The 18929-nt window shown below is 49.0% G+C and overlaps 1 protein-coding gene and 1 long non-coding RNA gene across 15 annotated transcripts in view; both read right to left on the reverse strand.

The window, feature by feature from the left end:
• The window catches only part of LOC111924468 (uncharacterized), a 74727-nt gene extending 62641 nt beyond the window's left edge, over window positions 1–12086 (reverse strand). For 3 of the 14 annotated variants that reach the window (XM_086867745.1, XM_086867741.1, XM_086867736.1), the window contains exons 1-2: window positions 11160–11430; window positions 10156–10193 (exon numbers count right to left, since the gene is read on the reverse strand). In XM_086867745.1, coding sequence (XP_086723871.1) covers window positions 10156–10193; window positions 11160–11238 — 117 coding nt within the window. In that variant the 5' untranslated portion in view covers window positions 11239–11430. Of the gene's footprint in view, window positions 1–2946; window positions 3079–6266; window positions 6399–9585; window positions 9718–10155; window positions 10194–11159 lie in introns of all 14 variants that reach the window. The other 11 variants (XM_086867748.1, XM_086867737.1, XM_086867739.1 and 8 more) reach the window with 10 other exon arrangements.
• Window positions 12087–14197: 2111 nt separating this feature from the next.
• LOC111924470 (uncharacterized) lies at window positions 14198–17340 on the reverse strand. Its single transcript, XR_015280004.1, has 3 exons — window positions 17306–17340; window positions 15514–15648; window positions 14198–14218 (listed from the first exon to the last, which is right to left on the reverse strand). It is a non-coding gene; the product is annotated as an uncharacterized LOC111924470 (long non-coding RNA).
• Window positions 17341–18929: the final 1589 nt, after the last annotated feature.

Below are 18929 nucleotides of genomic sequence, written 5' to 3' on the forward strand. Positions count from 1 at the left end.
CTTGTAGTTCTCTAAAGCCCTGACACAGAAAAGGAGGAAATAGCGCACAATGCCTTTGCAGTTCCTACTGGACATCTGCAAAGCTAAAAGTGTATGGGAATCTCATCCAGTGCTGGAAAAGTGCAGCAAAGCCTGTGCAGAAGTAACTTTCTTTGCTGGAGCAAGGGAATAAGGAACCGGCCTTCTCCCCCTAGCAAAACAAGCAACCAACAGATGAAAGAAAGTGTCACCTGCTCCAGTGTCTAATGTACTTGGAAGCAGGGAGGGGATCTTTGCCAGGGAAACGGCCCTTGTGGTGAGCACTGCCACGTAGGGATTGCTGGAAGTCTGCCTGATGCTCCCTCATCAGCCTGCCTGTCTGACACCAGCCTAAAGCTCCCTCCGCACCTCCTCACTGAACTTGTCCTTCTAGTGGTTGACATTTGCTAATTTTTCGTTTTCTGATTAATGTACTAAAGAGTGACGTTGCTTTTAGCACACGCTACAATCACCAGGAAACTTACTCCTTTCTTTTTTCTGTTTTTTTTTTTTTTTCGGGTGGGGGCGGGAGTTATGCATTAGGAGTAGGTTAAAACAGGTTGAAAACTTAGCCAGAAAAAAATAAACCTTATTATCAGGATTGCAAGTATAAGAAACCAGAATAAAACTCCTGGATACTTTTCCGGCCCCCTACCCAACTTTTTCTTCTCCTAACTGACTACGCAGACACAAAACTTGGGATGGTAAAGCAGAACTAACTATACACTAGACTTATATGAGTTTTTGTAGGGTGAGGAGGGGCGGTTTTGGTTATGGTAGGGAGACATGTTTAGAGAAAAGCAGGTTCTTGGTGTTTTTTCATTATCAGGAATTGCAGGAGCCCTGGAAAAATTTTGCTATCCTCATATCCCTCGCATTTTCACAGCTTTCTTACAAGGGTGTTTATGGGCTATGAACTCATGGGGAATTATTTTATGGATGAGTTGTTTAAAAGCAAAGGTTTTTCTTAGTTGGTTTTTGCAATCATCTCTGGAAACAGAGCCTTTTTTTCTTCTCTCCCTGGGTGCAAAGGATGTGCATCCCTCTCATCTCTTTCTCTCTGTAAAGTTTTGATGGGGTTACAGCTTCTTTAACATTTGCTTGGCTTTATTAAGGGATATTTTGGTTCAGATTTACAGTCTCAGTACTTCATCCCCCCCCCCTACTCTCATGAATTAAAGGAGATATTTTAGTATATTATTGTTTATTTCTATGGTACTACTGAAAGAATATTTTAGTCCTATTTGCCATTTTCTCATCCCTCTTTGATTTCAGCTTTGACTCATTCTTTCATTGACTTCAAGGTTTTTAGGTTGCTTTTTCCCATGTTGTCACTGTCCTTTTCTCTCCCTGCAGAGAAGAACAAGGTCTGGAGGTCTCATCTGCCTATCTGACAGGGTTCCATTTTTTATCTAGTAGCCGCAGCAGGCATGGTGCTGGATGTCAGGCCACTCGGGGCACCTCTCTGCCCTGGCAGGGGAAGTAGGCTCGGCCTGGAGCTGTCAAGCGCCACGCAGGACTCAGCGTCGGCAAGATGTCAGCAGCCGTGGCCAGGCCCAGCCTGGGGCCGGGCTCCTGCCGCCTCCATTCCTCGCCCAGGAGCCGCTGGCATCCGGCCCGGCCTCCCCCAGGCCGCCCAGGCCGTGGGCGAGCAGGGCCGGCCTCACCACACCTCTGCTACCTCCTGGGTCCGGAAGCAAAAGGGTCAGTTCCCAGGCTCGTGCATTGTACACTGGTGCATTCCCAGGGGCAGATTGAATTTTTCAGTGCTGTTGTAAAATGTTGTCACTTCCCACAACTTGATCACTATTGGCTTCTTTTAGGCACAGAGAAAGTGCCCAGGACCTTCTCACAAAGAAATCACTTTTCCCCTGTGTTCCTTACGTCTTTCCCCAAATAACCATTAAAATCACACTACCATAGTCATCCACAGCCTTCCCCAATGCCCTTGTCCTTCTCTGGACACGCTCCAGCCCCTCAATGACTTTCTGATCTCAGGGGCCCAGGACTGGACACAGCACTCCAGCTGCGGCCGCGGCGCTGCCCAGCACAGGGGGACGCTCACTGCCCTGCTCCTGCCGCCCCACTATTGCTCACACATGGCCAGCATGCCCCAGGCCTTCTTGGCCACCTGGGCCCAAGCTGGCTCACGTTCAGCTGCTGTTGAGTGGCTCCCCTGGGTGCTTTGGGCCCAGGCAGCCGCCCGGGCACCACGTTACACATTTGACTTCAAAGACAGCATCCAGAATTTGGAGACGCCTTTCCTGTTCTTAGCAACGCAAGACAGCACAAAAAGACTTGCAGAGTCACCCCAGAGCTGAGGCTTCAAAGCAGCTTTCAAAGCTGCAGTCATCACCACAAAATGGATCCACACAAGCTTGCTGCTTCTGCTTTTAGCCTCAGAGGAAGGCTTCAGAACCACGCAGTTTGTTTCCTTGGCCACATCAAACAAGAATCGCCTCCCCCAGGTTCATGGACCAGACAATCAGCGCCCAGCAGCAGCTTAAAAGAGGCCAAAAACAGATGGGCCAAGCGACTGTGTAAAAATGAAGAATTACTCCACACAACTGCAGAACACTTCCACTGGCCGTACACAGGGTTCCAAAACGGGAAAGCAAACCAACCAGACCTGCTGAGGCCCAGAACTCCCACCTGTGCCCTTGGCCATGGCATTGGAGGAGCCAAGAGACACAGCTGCACTGAGCCAAGCAGCCACATGCTCGCCCGCACATGAGCACCAGCGCTTTGGTGCCTCAGCACGACAGCTCAAAGCCCAATTCCCAGCTGTCTTGTGCTGGAGGGAATGGCTAGGTGCTGCCAGGACTCCAGCCCTCAGCACCCTCAGCCTCCAACAGCAAGCGCAGGCTGGCCAGAAACTTGCAGCTCTGCCCCGCACTAAAGACAGCTCCACCCAGAACTGGCACTTACTGTCTGGGATGGCTCCACCTCTTCGGTGAGCACAGCTCCACTCTTCTGCTCCTCTTGCTCAGTTTCCCCCTCTTTGGCTCCCTCTCCAGGTGCAGAGGGAGCCAGGGCTGAAACTGCTCTTGCTTCTGGGCTCTGTGCAAAGAGACAAGCACAAGGGACAGGCCGTTACTTATCACTTCCAACTTTCTTGCTTTTCACATCTACAGCCAACCTGCTCTACTCAGGAGAAATCATCAGCTTGCACAGCAAAGGGATTCTAAGTCACTCCCGTTAAATGAAAAAAAGGGCTAATTCAAGCCTACTGCATATGGCTCTGAATTCCATATTCCTCCTTGGCTACTAGCAGCAAGCAACATTCCCTGGGCAAAACAAGGCTTGTAGTTCTCTAAAGCCCTGACACAGAAAAGGAGGAAATAGCGCACAATGCCTTTGCAGTTCCTACTGGACATCTGCAAAGCTAAAAGTGTAAGGGAATCTCATCCAGTGCTGGAAAAGTGCAGCAAAGCCTGTGCAGAAGTAACTTTCTTTGCTGGAGCAAGGGAATAAGGAACCGGCCTTCTCCCCCTAGCAAAACAAGCAACCAACAGATGAAAGAAAGTGTCACCTGCTCCAGTGTCTAATGTACTTGGAAGCAGGGAGGGGATCTTTGCCAGGGAAACGGCCCTTGTGGTGAGCACTGCCACGTAGGGATTGCTGGAAGTCTGCCTGATGCTCCCTCATCAGCCTGCCTGTCTGACACCAGCCTAAAGCTCCCTCCGCACCTCCTCACTGAACTTGTCCTTCTAGTGGTTGACATTTGCTAATTTTTCGTTTTCTGATTAATGTACTAAAGAGTGACGTTGCTTTTAGCACACGCTACAATCACCAGGAAACTTACTCCTTTCTTTTTTCTGTTTTTTTTTTTTTTTCGGGTGGGGGCGGGAGTTATGCATTAGGAGTAGGTTAAAACAGGTTGAAAACTTAGCCAGAAAAAAATAAACCTTATTATCAGGATTGCAAGTATAAGAAACCAGAATAAAACTCCTGGATACTTTTCCGGCCCCCTACCCAACTTTTTCTTCTCCTAACTGACTACGCAGACACAAAACTTGGGATGGTAAAGCAGAACTAACTATACACTAGACTTATATGAGTTTTTGTAGGGTGAGGAGGGGCGGTTTTGGTTATGGTAGGGAGACATGTTTAGAGAAAAGCAGGTTCTTGGTGTTTTTTCATTATCAGGAATTGCAGGAGCCCTGGAAAAATTTTGCTATCCTCATATCCCTCGCATTTTCACAGCTTTCTTACAAGGGTGTTTATGGGCTATGAACTCATGGGGAATTATTTTATGGATGAGTTGTTTAAAAGCAAAGGTTTTTCTTAGTTGGTTTTTGCAATCATCTCTGGAAACAGAGCCTTTTTTTCTTCTCTCCCTGGGTGCAAAGGATGTGCATCCCTCTCATCTCTTTCTCTCTGTAAAGTTTTGATGGGGTTACAGCTTCTTTAACATTTGCTTGGCTTTATTAAGGGATATTTTGGTTCAGATTTACAGTCTCAGTACTTCATCCCCCCCCCCTACTCTCATGAATTAAAGGAGATATTTTAGTATATTATTGTTTATTTCTATGGTACTACTGAAAGAATATTTTAGTCCTATTTGCCATTTTCTCATCCCTCTTTGATTTCAGCTTTGACTCATTCTTTCATTGACTTCAAGGTTTTTAGGTTGCTTTTTCCCATGTTGTCACTGTCCTTTTCTCTCCCTGCAGAGAAGAACAAGGTCTGGAGGTCTCATCTGCCTATCTGACAGGGTTCCATTTTTTATCTAGTGGCCGCAGCAGGCATGGTGCTGGATGTCAGGCCACTCGGGGCACCTCTCTGCCCTGGCAGGGGAAGTAGGCTCGGCCTGGAGCTGTCAAGCGCCACGCAGGACTCAGCGTCGGCAAGATGTCAGCAGCCGTGGCCAGGCCCAGCCTGGGGCCGGGCTCCTGCCGCCTCCATTCCTCGCCCAGGAGCCGCTGGCATCCGGCCCGGCCTCCCCCAGGCCGCCCAGGCCGTGGGCGAGCAGGGCCGGCCTCACCACACCTCTGCTACCTCCTGGGTCCGGAAGCAAAAGGGTCAGTTCCCAGGCTCGTGCATTGTACACTGGTGCATTCCCAGGGGCAGATTGAATTTTTCAGTGCTGTTGTAAAATGTTGTCACTTCCCACAACTTGATCACTATTGGCTTCTTTTAGGCACAGAGAAAGTGCCCAGGACCTTCTCACAAAGAAATCACTTTTCCCCTGTGTTCCTTACGTCTTTCCCCAAATAACCATTAAAATCACACTACCATAGTCATCCACAGCCTTCCCCAATGCCCTTGTCCTTCTCTGGACACGCTCCAGCCCCTCAATGACTTTCTGATCTCAGGGGCCCAGGACTGGACACAGCACTCCAGCTGCGGCCGCGGCGCTGCCCAGCACAGGGGGACGCTCACTGCCCTGCTCCTGCCGCCCCACTATTGCTCACACATGGCCAGCATGCCCCAGGCCTTCTTGGCCACCTGGGCCCAAGCTGGCTCACATTCAGCTGCTGTTGAGTGGCTCCCCTGGGTGCTTTGGGCCCAGGCAGCCTCCCGGGCACCACGTTACACATTTGACTTCAAAGACAGCATCCAGAATTTGGAGACGCCTTTCCTGTTCTTAGCAACGCAAGACAGCACAAAAAGACTTGCAGAGTCACCCCAGAGCTGAGGCTTCAAAGCAGCTTTCAAAGCTGCAGTCATCACCACAAAATGGATCCACACAAGCTTGCTGCTTCTGCTTTTAGCCTCAGAGGAAGGCTTCAGAACCACGCAGTTTGTTTCCTTGGCCACATCAAACAAGAATCGCCTCCCCCAGGTTCATGGACCAGACAATCAGCGCCCAGCAGCAGCTTAAAAGAGGCCAAAAACAGATGGGCCAAGCGACTGTGTAAAAATGAAGAATTACTCCACACAACTGCAGAACACTTCCACTGGCCGTACACAGGGTTCCAAAACGGGAAAGCAAACCAACCAGACCTGCTGAGGCCCAGAACTCCCACCTGTGCCCTTGGCCATGGCATTGGAGGAGCCAAGAGACACAGCTGCACTGAGCCAAGCAGCCACATGCTCGCCCGCACATGAGCACCAGCGCTTTGGTGCCTCAGCACGACAGCTCAAAGCCCAATTCCCAGCTGTCTTGTGCTGGAGGGAATGGCTAGGTGCTGCCAGGACTCCAGCCCTCAGCACCCTCAGCCTCCAACAGCAAGCGCTGGCTGGCCAGAAACTTGCAGCTCTGCCCCGCACTAAAGACAGCTCCACCCAGAACTGGCACTTACTGTCTGGGATGGCTCCACCTCTTCGGTGAGCACAGCTCCACTCTTCTGCTCCTCTTGCTCAGTTTCCCCCTCTTTGGCTCCCTCTCCAGGTGCAGAGGGAGCCAGGGCTGAAACTGCTCTTGCTTCTGGGCTCTGTGCAAAGAGACAAGCACAAGGGACAGGCCGTTACTTATCACTTCCAACTTTCTTGCTTTTCACATCTACAGCCAACCTGCTCTACTCAGGAGAAATCATCAGCTTGCACAGCAAAGGGATTCTAAGTCACTCCCGTTAAATGAAAAAAAGGGCTAATTCAAGCCTACTGCATATGGCTCTGAATTCCATATTCCTCCTTGGCTACTAGCAGCAAGCAACATTCCCTGGGCAAAACAAGGCTTGTAGTTCTCTAAAGCCCTGACACAGAAAAGGAGGAAATAGCGCACAATGCCTTTGCAGTTCCTACTGGACATCTGCAAAGCTAAAAGTGTATGGGAATCTCATCCAGTGCTGGAAAAGTGCAGCAAAGCCTGTGCAGAAGTAACTTTCTTTGCTGGAGCAAGGGAATAAGGAACCGGCCTTCTCCCCCTAGCAAAACAAGCAACCAACAGATGAAAGAAAGTGTCACCTGCTCCAGTGTCTAATGTACTTGGAAGCAGGGAGGGATCTTTGCCAGGGAAACGGCCCTTGTGGTGAGCACTGCCACGTAGGGATTGCTGGAAGTCTGCCTGATGCTCCCTCATCAGCCTGCCTGTCTGACACCAGCCTAAAGCTCCCTCCGCACCTCCTCACTGAACTTGTCCTTCTAGTGGTTGACATTTGCTAATTTTTCGTTTTCTGATTAATGTACTAAAGAGTGACGTTGCTTTTAGCACACGCTACAATCACCAGGAAACTTACTCCTTTCTTTTTTCTGGTTTTTTTTTTTTTTTGGGTGGGGGCGGGAGTTATGCATTAGGAGTAGGTTAAAACAGGTTGAAAACTTAGCCAGAAAAAAATAAACCTTATTATCAGGATTGCAAGTATAAGAAACCAGAATAAAACTCCTGGATACTTTTCCGGCCCCCTACCCAACTTTTTCTTCTCCTAACTGACTACGCAGACACAAAACTTGGGATGGTAAAGCAGAACTAACTATACACTAGACTTATATGAGTTTTTGTAGGGTGAGGAGGGGCGGTTTTGGTTATGGTAGGGAGACATGTTTAGAGAAAAGCAGGTTCTTGGTGTTTTTTCATTATCAGGAATTGCAGGAGCCCTGGAAAAATTTTGCTATCCTCATATCCCTCGCATTTTCACAGCTTTCTTACAAGGGTGTTTATGGGCTATGAACTCATGGGGAATTATTTTATGGATGAGTTGTTTAAAAGCAAAGGTTTTTCTTAGTTGGTTTTTGCAATCATCTCTGGAAACAGAGCCTTTTTTTCTTCTCTCCCTGGGTGCAAAAGATGTGCATCCCTCTCATCTCTTTCTCTCTGTAAAGTTTTGATGGGGTTACAGCTTCTTTAACATTTGCTTGGCTTTATTAAGGGATATTTTGGTTCAGATTTACAGTCTCAGTACTTCATCCCCCCCCCCTACTCTCATGAATTAAAGGAGATATTTTAGTATATTATTGTTTATTTCTATGGTACTACTGAAAGAATATTTTAGTCCTATTTGCCATTTTCTCATCCCTCTTTGATTTCAGCTTTGACTCATTCTTTCATTGACTTCAAGGTTTTTAGGTTGCTTTTTCCCATGTTGTCACTGTCCTTTTCTCTCCCTGCAGAGAAGAACAAGGTCTGGAGGTCTCATCTGCCTATCTGACAGGGTTCCATTTTTTATCTAGTAGCCGCAGCAGGCATGGTGCTGGATGTCAGGCCACTCGGGGCACCTCTCTGCCCTGGCAGGGGAAGTAGGCTCGGCCTGGAGCTGTCAAGCGCCACGCAGGACTCAGCGTCGGCAAGATGTCAGCAGCCGTGGCCAGGCCCAGCCTCGGGCCAGGCTCCTGCCGCCTCCATTCCTCGCCCAGGAGCCGCTGGCATCCGGCCCGGCCTCCCCCAGGCCGCCCAGGCCGTGGGCGAGCAGGGCCGGCCTCACCACACCTCTGCTACCTCCTGGGTCCGGAAGCAAAAGGGTCAGTTCCCAGGCTCGTGCATTGTACACTGGTGCATTCCCAGGGGCAGATTGAATTTTTCAGTGCTGTTGTAAAATGTTGTCACTTCCCACAACTTGATCACTATTGGCTTCTTTTAGGCACAGAGAAAGTGCCCAGCACCTTCTCACAAAGAAATCACTTTTCCCCTGTGTTCCTTACGTCTTTCCCCAAATAACCATTAAAATCACACTACCATAGTCATCCACAGCCTTCCCCAATGCCCTTGTCCTTCTCTGGACACGCTCCAGCCCCTCAATGACTTTCTGATCACAGGGGCCCAGGACTGGACACAGCACTCCAGCTGCGGCCGCGGCGCTGCCCAGCACAGGGGGACGCTCACTGCCCTGCTCCTGCCGCCCCACTATTGCTCACACATGGCCAGCATGCCCCAGGCCTTCTTGGCCACCTGGGCCCAAGCTGGCTCACGTTCAGCTGCTGTTGAGTGGCTCCCCTGGGTGCTTTGGGCCCAGGCAGCCGCCCGGGCACCACGTTACACATTTGACTTCAAAGACAGCATCCAGAATTTGGAGACGCCTTTCCTGTTCTTAGCAACGCAAGACAGAACAAAAAGACTTGCAGAGTCACCCCAGAGCTGAGGCTTCAAAGCAGCTTTCAAAGCTGCAGTCATCACCACAAAATGGATCCACACAAGCTTGCTGCTTCTGCTTTTAGCCTCAGAGGAAGGCTTCAGAACCACGCAGTTTGTTTCCTTGGCCACATCAAACAAGAATCGCCTCCCCCAGGTTCATGGACCAGACAATCAGCGCCCAGCAGCAGCTTAACAGAGGCCAAAAACAGATGGGCCAAGCGACTGTGTAAAAATGAAGAATTACTCCACACAACTGCAGAACACTTCCACTGGCCATACACAGGGTTCCAAAAAGGGAAAGCAAACCAACCAGACCTGCTGAGGCCCAGAACTCCCACCTGTGCCCTTGGCCATGGCATTGGAGGAGCCAAGAGACAGAGCTGCACTGAGCCAAGCAGCCACATGCTCGCCCGCACATGAGCACCAGCGCTTTGGTGCCTCAGCACGACAGCTCAAAGCCCAATTCCCAGCTGTCTTGTGCTGGAGGGAATGGCTAGGTGCTGCCAGGACTCCAGCCCTCAGCACCCTCAGCCTCCAACAGCAAGTGCTGGCTGGCCAGAAACTTGCAGCTCTGCCCCGCACTAAAGACAGCTCCACCCAGAACTGGCACTTACTGTCTGGGATGGCTCCACCTCTTCGGTGAGCACAGCTCCACTCTTCTGCTCCTCTTGCTCAGTTTCCCCCTCTTTGGCTCCCTCTCCAGGTGCAGAGGGAGCCAGGGCTGAAACTGCTCTTGCTTCTGGGCTCTGTGCAAAGAGACAAGCACAAGGGACAGGCCGTTACTTATCACTTCCAACTTTCTTGCTTTTCACATCTACAGCCAACCTGCTCTACTCAGGAGAAATCATCAGCTTTGATATCAAACGGATTCTAAGTCACTCCTATTAATTGAAAATGACTACTTTAGCCATAATATATAAGGCTCTTAATGCCATCTTCATCCACATCTTCTAGGAGCTATCTATGTTCCCTGGGTAAAACTGGGCTTTTATTTCTGTCAAGATCTGGAATGGAAAATTTGGAAATACGTAGCCACACCTTTCCTATTTCTGCTGCACACATTTTAAATATTTACTTCCCGCTTTGTCCACTGGCTATCTATACTCTTCTGCTACTGGCTATGGTTACTGCTTGCTCTACCATTCCTAAACACCTGGAATATCAAAGATTGCTTTCTTACTCACCTTTGAATGGCCAGTTCTGCATACACGCCTCAGGTGACCTGCAGTGAGCAAGGGAAAATGAACCCAATGGGGTGAGAAAACTGCCTGGGCTGCTGAATCCCATAGATTATGTGAACCCAAACAGAGGGTATTTTCCTTGGACAGCCTTCCTCAGGAGACACAATTCTTTCACACATCCAACAAGGAACTGGGCAATATTCTTGCTTGTGCCTACGCTTTGGCCTGTTTTGCTAGTATATGAATACAAACTTGATCAAGATAATGCCATTTCTTCTTTAGCACTCAATGCTTCTGTTCTGCCCCGGACACAAAGCAGCTTTTTCAATCCTCTCCTTCAAGTACTCCTGGGGGTTTTTTTCTTTTTTTTTTTTTTTTTTAATTTTATTAGTTGCATGCAGTAGTTCTCATTAACTTGCTGAAAAGAATTCCCCAGAAAATCTTCCCCCAAGTCCCCCTGGACTGTGGCAGATCTATTGTGAAACAGAGCAGCACCAGCTCCAGGCTTCAGGAGCTGACACTGCTTCGGAGTTTGCCCTCCATTGCAAAGGGAATCACTATTTTAGCACTCAGAAAAGGGTGAACTCAGATAGTCATATCCTTTCATGATAATTTTTTTTTGAAAAAGAAGCTTTCTTTGAATTCTGGGAACAACTGCAGAGATTTTAGAAGGCCTTTCAAGAAGGTCTCTCAGTCTACATTTTCAAAGTTGTTCTCCTTCATCCAGCAAACTGAGGAAGCAACAGACTCTGCTGCCACAGACTCCCCTTCTCTCCTTTTCCTCACTTGTGGAGGGAATGGAACCCTTGCAGGTTGCCTTGCAAATGCTGCCTGCAGACCCCTGGCTACAGACACCCTGTTTTTTGCTGAACGTGTTGATAGGAGCTTTACCATACCAGTGGCATTCTAATAGTCCTTCTGTTTCAAAATCAACCCAGGCACTAAGAAAAAGCAGGAAGACCTACAAAAGCCAGGTTAGGTTACACCCAGGGAAAACCTCTACTTACATGCCAGGTTTGCCAGATAATAGCCAGAATAAACAATGCCATAAACAGTGCAAACTGCAGCAGCAAATTGCTCCATCATTGGAGCACTGCTGTGGCAGTTTGCAGACTGTGCTCCAACACAAGAAGAACAAGGCTCCTGCCAGTGTGCAGCTGCCCACTGACAAACGCCTCAAGCAGGAGGATGCTCCCGCACTGAGCAAGCCCAAGAGCTGCTCTGACACTGAGGCCTTCTGTGCAACAAGGCAACCTTCTGATGTCACCAGGACAGTGCGGCAACCATGCCCTGGCATCACAAAGCAAGCGTTCTGCCTTGAAATTTATGCAAATTTATGCAAAGCAACCCAACCTTCCCTACAGCAAACACAAAATAGCCTGGCAAGTTCTCCTCTGTCACAAAGGTGCACAAACTCCCCTGCTGGAACAAACCCTGTTGTTCAAGGGATCCAAGAGTAAAACCAAGGGTGCTCCAAGCACCTACAGCCTGTTCCCCAACTGAGCACCCAGATGAGACCAAAGACAAGGAAACCAGTCCAAGAAAATGGCCCAAAACATTGCACAGAACCATGAAAGAAAGCACTGTTGCCATAACAGCTGAAATAATTCCTAACAAATCTCTCCACATATTTGCACATTTATTGGACATACCCAGGGTTCCTTCGTATGTCTATCTCTACCTCAGCCTTTATTCCACTTTGGAAGCAGTCAAACTGGCAGGATTTGCCCACCAGCAGCAGCTGCTGCTCTAAGCTGGGAATAAAGAGTGGTGCTGCTGATTTCCAGAGGCTTCTGTCCCCCAGGTGAAGCCAAGGCAGGAGCAGGATGAAAGGTGCTAGCACTGCTGCTGCTGCTGCTGCTCTGTGCCACAGAGTCCCGGCCAGGTAGGGCACACTGCCCACTGTGCTGTGGGCTCTTTCTCCTGCCAGAGCTGGGCACACCTGGGAACAAGTGATGATGGGAAAGTCACGGTGTTGGGAAAACCAAGACATTTGTGGGGACTGCATTGCTCCTTACACACTCAGGCCACCTGCAGCACAGAGCTTTGGCCCCCAGAAAGGTAAACCAGAGGGAAACTGCGGCAGCGCAGCAGGAGCTGCTAAAGCCTTCCCGAGAGCTCTGTGTCTCCAATGGAAAGGGATAGCTCTGAGCACCAAGCACTCATGCACCGCTGTGTTGTCTGAGGGTTGACAAATAAGTACGAGAGGGGTTCTTTGTATGACATTCCTGTGGAGTCTATTGCTCTCACACAGAAGGGAACTAGGGACAAAGAACCCAGAACAGAGAAGGGACTACGGTTATCCACAGATACGGAACATCAGACCTGAGGGCCACGTGTTGAGGGCACAGGGGCAGTGCAAAGGTGGAGCCAACCAGGGTCTTGGTGGTGGAGTGATAGGGAATGGCAACCAACAGGGAAAACAAATGCAGGGAACATTCTAGAACTGGAGTGGAGACTAGGGATGACATAATTCTTGGCTGGAGACAAGGAATGACATAACTAGGATGCTGAAACTGGGGTACATAAAACACCAAAGGAGACATAGGAGAACATTCTTTAGACAGAGGTCACATCCCAGAGCATCTTACTAACAACTTTCCCCACCAGCTCCTGGGGTGCAACAGGAAACAGCTGGAAAATGTTTCATTTGGACTTTTCTTACCTGCTCAATAGAAATTGCCAAACTTAACATCACCAAGCAAGGCCCAATCCCCATGGCCAGCTCAGGGTTAGAAAGGAGGCATTATTTTATTTCTGCTCTGGATGTGTGGGGAATCCCTTCCCTAACTTGTGCACACCCAGCAATCTCACCTACTAGTTTGTATCCATGGAACTAAGACATATTCAATGCTTTGCTGAAACTCACAGGCTAAATACTGCCCCAAATTAATGGACATATTTAAATCACTTCTCAGAATTTATTGACATGAGAGCAGGGCTGTCCTGAGGCTCTCTGGTAGTCATTGTCATAGGTTCAGGAGGAAACCAACACACAAAAGAACCTGACCCAACTGGGGTTGCAAAGCAAATTTATTCTATTACTTACAGTAGCAAATAATACATACCAACCCATGAATTCCAAAAAACCCACTGAGCAGGAGGAGATGAAGCACGGTGCTTGGCAGGAGGGCAGGTAGGCAGTGCACTTTTAGGACATCCCATACATCAAAATAGTGATCGTTTTGTATCTCACCCTTCTCACCCCTCCAAGCCAGGTCTTATATCTCCTGCTCAGGAGTGCAATTTTCCCAGTGACAGCATCAGCTCCCACATGGCCTGCACATGAGATGAGACCATAATGGCTCAGCATACCGAATCCATGCCAACAAAGCCTCCATTCTGCATTGTTCCTCTTTCAAAAGTTAACTGCCCACCCATTGACCAATACATTGTTCCTCTTGCAAGGGCCAAGTTCCCACCCATTAAACTATATAGCTTTCTGAAGTTTCTGAAGTAACTTACTCCCGAAGTAATCCTGGCTAGCTCTGGCGGGGGTGGAGGGGGTGGGGGTGGGGGGGGAGGGGGCCAGGAAGGCTCTTTACAGCCAAGATAAAAGACCAAGGGGCTGCTTCACCCTCCAGAATAAAGGAGGATATTTATTCTGGCTGGGATTCAGGAGAGAAAAGAGGGAGAGGATACATTTCCCGGGCTCTTTCAAACCCCGGGAGAGGGGCCGAGAGACATACAACACCAAGTCAAGGGAATAACATTTCACGGACAGGGAGGGGAGGGGAAAAACACATCACAGCTGCAGGAAGGGTTTACACAGAAACTAAGTAACTCCCAGAAATGTCCATTACCACAGTTTTCTTGGAGTTTTCTGAAAGAGTCAGAAGGAAGGGAATCTTCCAAATGAGTTGATGTTTCAGAAAACTTTATTTATTTACAATCCTACTCTACAATCCTACTCTACAAAACTGCTAGGCAATCCTACACTACTGCTCTACACTGGTTATGCAGATAATGTCTTCTGTCACATTTTTGTCATCTTCTTCTTCTTCTTCGATGAAATAATGAGTGGTGACAGGGTGGATGCTGGCTTGGTTGATGTTACAAATGGATGCTGTCCAAAGGAAAGAAAACAACAAAAAGCATTAAACCATGACTTTCCAAGCTCAGTGCTTCACAGGCTCACTCAGGATTCCTCTGCTTCCTAGAAAGACCCAGAAGATGGGATCATCTGCACCTCCATCTTCATGTGCAGAACCTTGCCATCACAGGCAAACCTGGCCCTGAGTCCCACTCATCCGTTAATTCTGGTGTCTAAACTTGATGGGACTGTTTCTCCGCCACTGCTCTAGAAATGGTGCTTTCTGTCCCTGGGGTTTCTACCTTTCAGGAAACTCCAAAGCCTCACATAGGTTCCTCTCTTTGAAAAACAGGCACTGTGCTAATTTCCACAGGCAGACAGAGCAGTGTCTACCTTTCCATGCCCTGCTCCTCCAGTGCTGGATGGCACCTTCCTTCCCAGCAGGGACAGCCAAGTGGCACTGGGTCCTGCAGTTCCCTCTCTGCCACACAACCTGGCAGTAACCCTGGGGCAGTTGCTGTCTGCTTGACCGTGCCAGGCTGAGGATGGGGCAGGGACAAGTCCCACTCAGCTGTCCCTGTTTGCACGGCAGAAACCTCTAAGAGAGGGGCAGGGGGCACAAACCAGGGCCCCTCGGAGGTTCACAGTGAGCCCTCGACAGCCCCTCCTTCCCACAGCCAAATCTCTGACCACTCAGCCGGGACTGGTTTCCTTGGCTTCCTCCACCACCATTACACACCTCTGTAATCTGGATTGCTCTACATCAATTCTTTTGTCATTAGATAAAACTGAACACCCCACCAAATTACAGAACAGGGCAACAGAAACAGAGCGCAGAGCACCTCTCCTCTGAGGACAGGCTGAGAGACCTGGAGTTATTCAGCCTGGAGAAGAATAGACCCCAGGGAAACTTCATTGCCACTTTCCAGATCTTCAAACTGGCTTCTGAGGGAGTGTGGGACATCTTTTTGAACAGGTCCAGTTACAACAGGATGTGGGCTAATATTTTTAAGAAAAAGGGGACCGAGTCAGTGCCCCTAAGGTCTAAGGAAGAACTTCACTCAGACCATGGTGCAACACTAGCACAGGTTGCCCCAAAATCTCGTAGGTGCCCTGTTCCTGGAACCATTCCAGGCAGGTGGGAGAGGGCTCTGAGTATCCTGATCCCTTTAAAGATCTCTCTGCTCATTGCAGGGCACTTGGATCAGGTGACCTTTACAGGTCCCTACAGGTGAGGAGGAGGAAGGCTCATCTGATGACCTGGATTGCAGTGGAGGAGGAGCCCATCCCTGGGTCACTGTTTCACCTGCAGCCCCTCGGCATTTTACCTGCAGGAGCTCCTTGGCAGACCAGCGCCGTGCCTCGTCTGTCTGCAGGCAGCAGCACAGGAAATCACACAGGCATGGTGAGAATAGGTTGGGCTGCTGCAGCTTTGGTCTCCCTCCTGTGGCTATCCGTTGATGCTGGAAAAAAAGGAAACACAAGGCTCCACCTGTTTCTTTCCCATCTGTAACTGCTCTCCCAGAGCCCATTGTTAAAGCTCCACTCTGCACTGGCAGTTTCTGCCATAGCAGAGAGGTAGAGGTGACTGTCCTATACCAAGAAAAAACCTAATCCCAATGCAGCTTTTCCAGCATCCAGCAGATCTTGCCTTGGCAGCTGATTTCATCGACTGACCTGGTTATGGGAACTACGTCACCAAAAGCATGTTTCCTTCTCTGAGGATTCACACCAGCTTGACATATTTTGTCATATGACTATTTTGGAGACTTAGCTATACTAACTCTACTGCTTCCAAGGATTATTACATGAATAATCTCTGCAGTGCTTGTTGGTCCCTTAAGCACAGCTGCCAGAAAACAAAACTCATCAAGCTTTTGCCGCTGTTGTTCTCAAAAACAATGGTAATTGGAAGAAAAGAAAGGAAATCCACCAGGCATTCCTCAGGCAAGGAAACAAGCATTTGGAATCTCATATTCAACACAGACACATTAAGATGCCTGCACAAATGTATTAGGATGAAAATGCCAGTTTGGGCCCAAAGGGGCACACAGGGGCTGCCTGCAGCTCTGTGTCTCAGCAGTCTGCAGGTTTCTGCTTCTTTACGTGGCATCAGGAAACCTTCTCATGGTCAGCGCAGAAGAAGGAGAAGTGCCATCCCTATGGTAATCCTCTGCTCCTTTGGATACTCAAGTCAATGCATTCATGAAATGCCAATGCATTCCACAAAGTGCCAGGCAAGAAATGGGAGGTTTTTGCAAGTTCTCCATGACACCAGGCTCTGCCATGGTCTCCATAAAAGCACCCATCCCAATGCTAACAGCTCTGTGCTGGTGGCACTGAAGTAGATGGTGACCAGAGAGACTTTGTTATCATGTGTTCTTCAATCCACAGGAAACCTCCCAATCCTAAAACAGCCAACACATTCCCCTTGAGTAAAAGTAATCCTTGCAGCTTTCTTTCCTTTTCCCACATTACTGTGGAGCTGAGCTCAGCCACACAACATGGTGGGGAGCTGGAGTCCTCACTGTCACTGGCACTGTGCAACCCAGGATGGCCCTGCTCCTGTGCTAAAGGAACAGCACCAGTATCAACCACACACCTTGGATCCCAGCCCCAGGCACGTAACTGCGAGTTCATCCACTTGTTAGACAACCAAGAAACAGACAAGGGTGCTTTTTCTTTCTCTTTCTCTTTTTCTTTTTTCTTTTTCTTTTTCTACTTCTTTTTCTTTTTCTTTTCCTCTTTTCTTACTTTTTCTCTAAAACTGAAACTGGGAAGATTCAACCTCCATTTTGAAAGATATTCATCACACATCTTAATGTCCCACTGAAATATTCTTGTCCTTCAGAGACAAAGCTCCAACAGTGTTCAAAAAGCAAAGGAGAAATGTCAGGAATGGCTGAAGGACAAAATGGCACGTTTCTGAACTGGGTACCTGCCACTTCTCTTCTGATGCAACCAAACCTACAGCAGATGCTGACGTGCTGCAGGGACATTTTTAGAAGGGGACCTTGGTGGAAGTGGTGCCAGCAGATGGCAATGGCATTTTGTCCAGTTGCACACAGGACATGGGACAGGTGAGAAAGTCAGCAGGATCAGAGAGTATTTTCTCCTTACCAAGACAGGAATTTCATTCCAGGAAGGAACTTCTCATTCCACCATTTTGATGCCCACGATTCCAAAAGACCATATGTCCATTTTGGGGCCATATGGTTGCCCTGTCACGACTTCAGGCATCCTGCACCCAGAAGTGCCGGCCACGGAGCTCTGTCTCCTGTGCTCAGGGGTAAGCTGAGCAGAAAGGCCAAAGTCAGCTGTGGAGAAAACAACACACCATGAAAGGCAGCTCCAATTAGGAAACCAAGCAAAAGAATTGCCCACTCCCAGTCTCAGAATGTGTTGTTGAATCTCCTGGACAACTTTCCATTCTCCATTTCCTTGGAGCCTTAGCCAAGGAAGTATGGTATTGGCCACCTCCCAAAAAAAACAGGGTTTTAAACACTGCTCACAGCAGGGGCCTTTATTCCCCTGGAGGTTCAGATTGTTGCTCCCTCCCTCTGGCAGGGACACACATACACAGACCAATGCCACTCTTGACTGCTTGTGCTTCCTTATCATACCTCTCTGCACATTTGCAACTGAGCCCTCAGCCCACATCAGGGCCCCTCCACTGCCAGCAGCACCATTTTGGGGGAGCTGGCAGTCACTGAAAGCAGCCCCACACCCCACATCCCTGGAAGGCTGAACCTGACCAAGAATACACTGACCCAGCTTGACAGAGCCGTCCGTTCTGAGAAGGATGTTGCAGCTCTTCACATCTCGATGGATCACATGGTTCGAATGAAGAAAATCCAGTCCTTGTAGGCACTGAGAGAAAAAACAGAAACAGGGGCAAAAATGAGTGATGTGATTTCATCACACAAGCAAGGAAACAGCTGTAAAAATTCCCTTTGCAGGGGAATGGGGAGTAACGGCAGAACACAGTGCCACTGAGAGGAAGAGCCTGCTGCTGCAATAGGAGCAGAGCAGGACCTTTGTCAGGAAAGGCATGGCAGCTTTTGCAACAGCAGCAGCAATTGCTGTTGCAGCTTGTCCCCTGCAAACCAGCCAGAGTGACTGCAGCTGCAGTGGATGTCCTCTCCCCATCCAGAGGACAAAGGAAGGCTCTCCAAGACAGGAAAAAGTCCCTCCCTTTGGTGTGAAGCGGATCACTTTTGGGTGGCAGGCTGCATGACAAAGGATTTATTGCTGGCCTCAGCAGAGACTTGGAAGTATCACATCAGTCACCTGCCAGAAGCAAACAGCATTTTGGCTGCACTACTATCCTTTCCAGCTGAGGACTGTGAGAAATGAGTCACTTTTTCTTCTCTGCTGTTCATTTCAAATCCTGACAACCAGCACCTTTGCTTTTACAGGCAGGGAATGCAGTGCAGACAGGCTCAAGGTAAACGTTTAGAGAGGCAAAGTGGAGAACAGCAAATCCAAATACAAGCAACAGAGTTAGAATACAACAGCAGGAGGTAAGAATACAAGAAGTGAGTACAATGAGTGTAGGGGCACTGGCAGACAGTTCACTTGAGGTGCTCTTGCTTGCCCATAGCGTACCAGCAACACAGAAACAAAGCCTGGCACATGAAATCACTCCCATTCAGAGTCCTAGTTCCACAGACAATCCTGCCCAAACCCTTGGAAGTATAGATGGGATCACTGACCTCCCGACTGACGGCTGCCATCTCGTCTT

This window comes from Cyanistes caeruleus, chromosome Z, assembly GCF_971803275.1.
Source record: "Cyanistes caeruleus chromosome Z, bCyaCae1.hap1.1, whole genome shotgun sequence".
Taxonomy (NCBI): Eukaryota; Metazoa; Chordata; class Aves; order Passeriformes; family Paridae; genus Cyanistes; species Cyanistes caeruleus.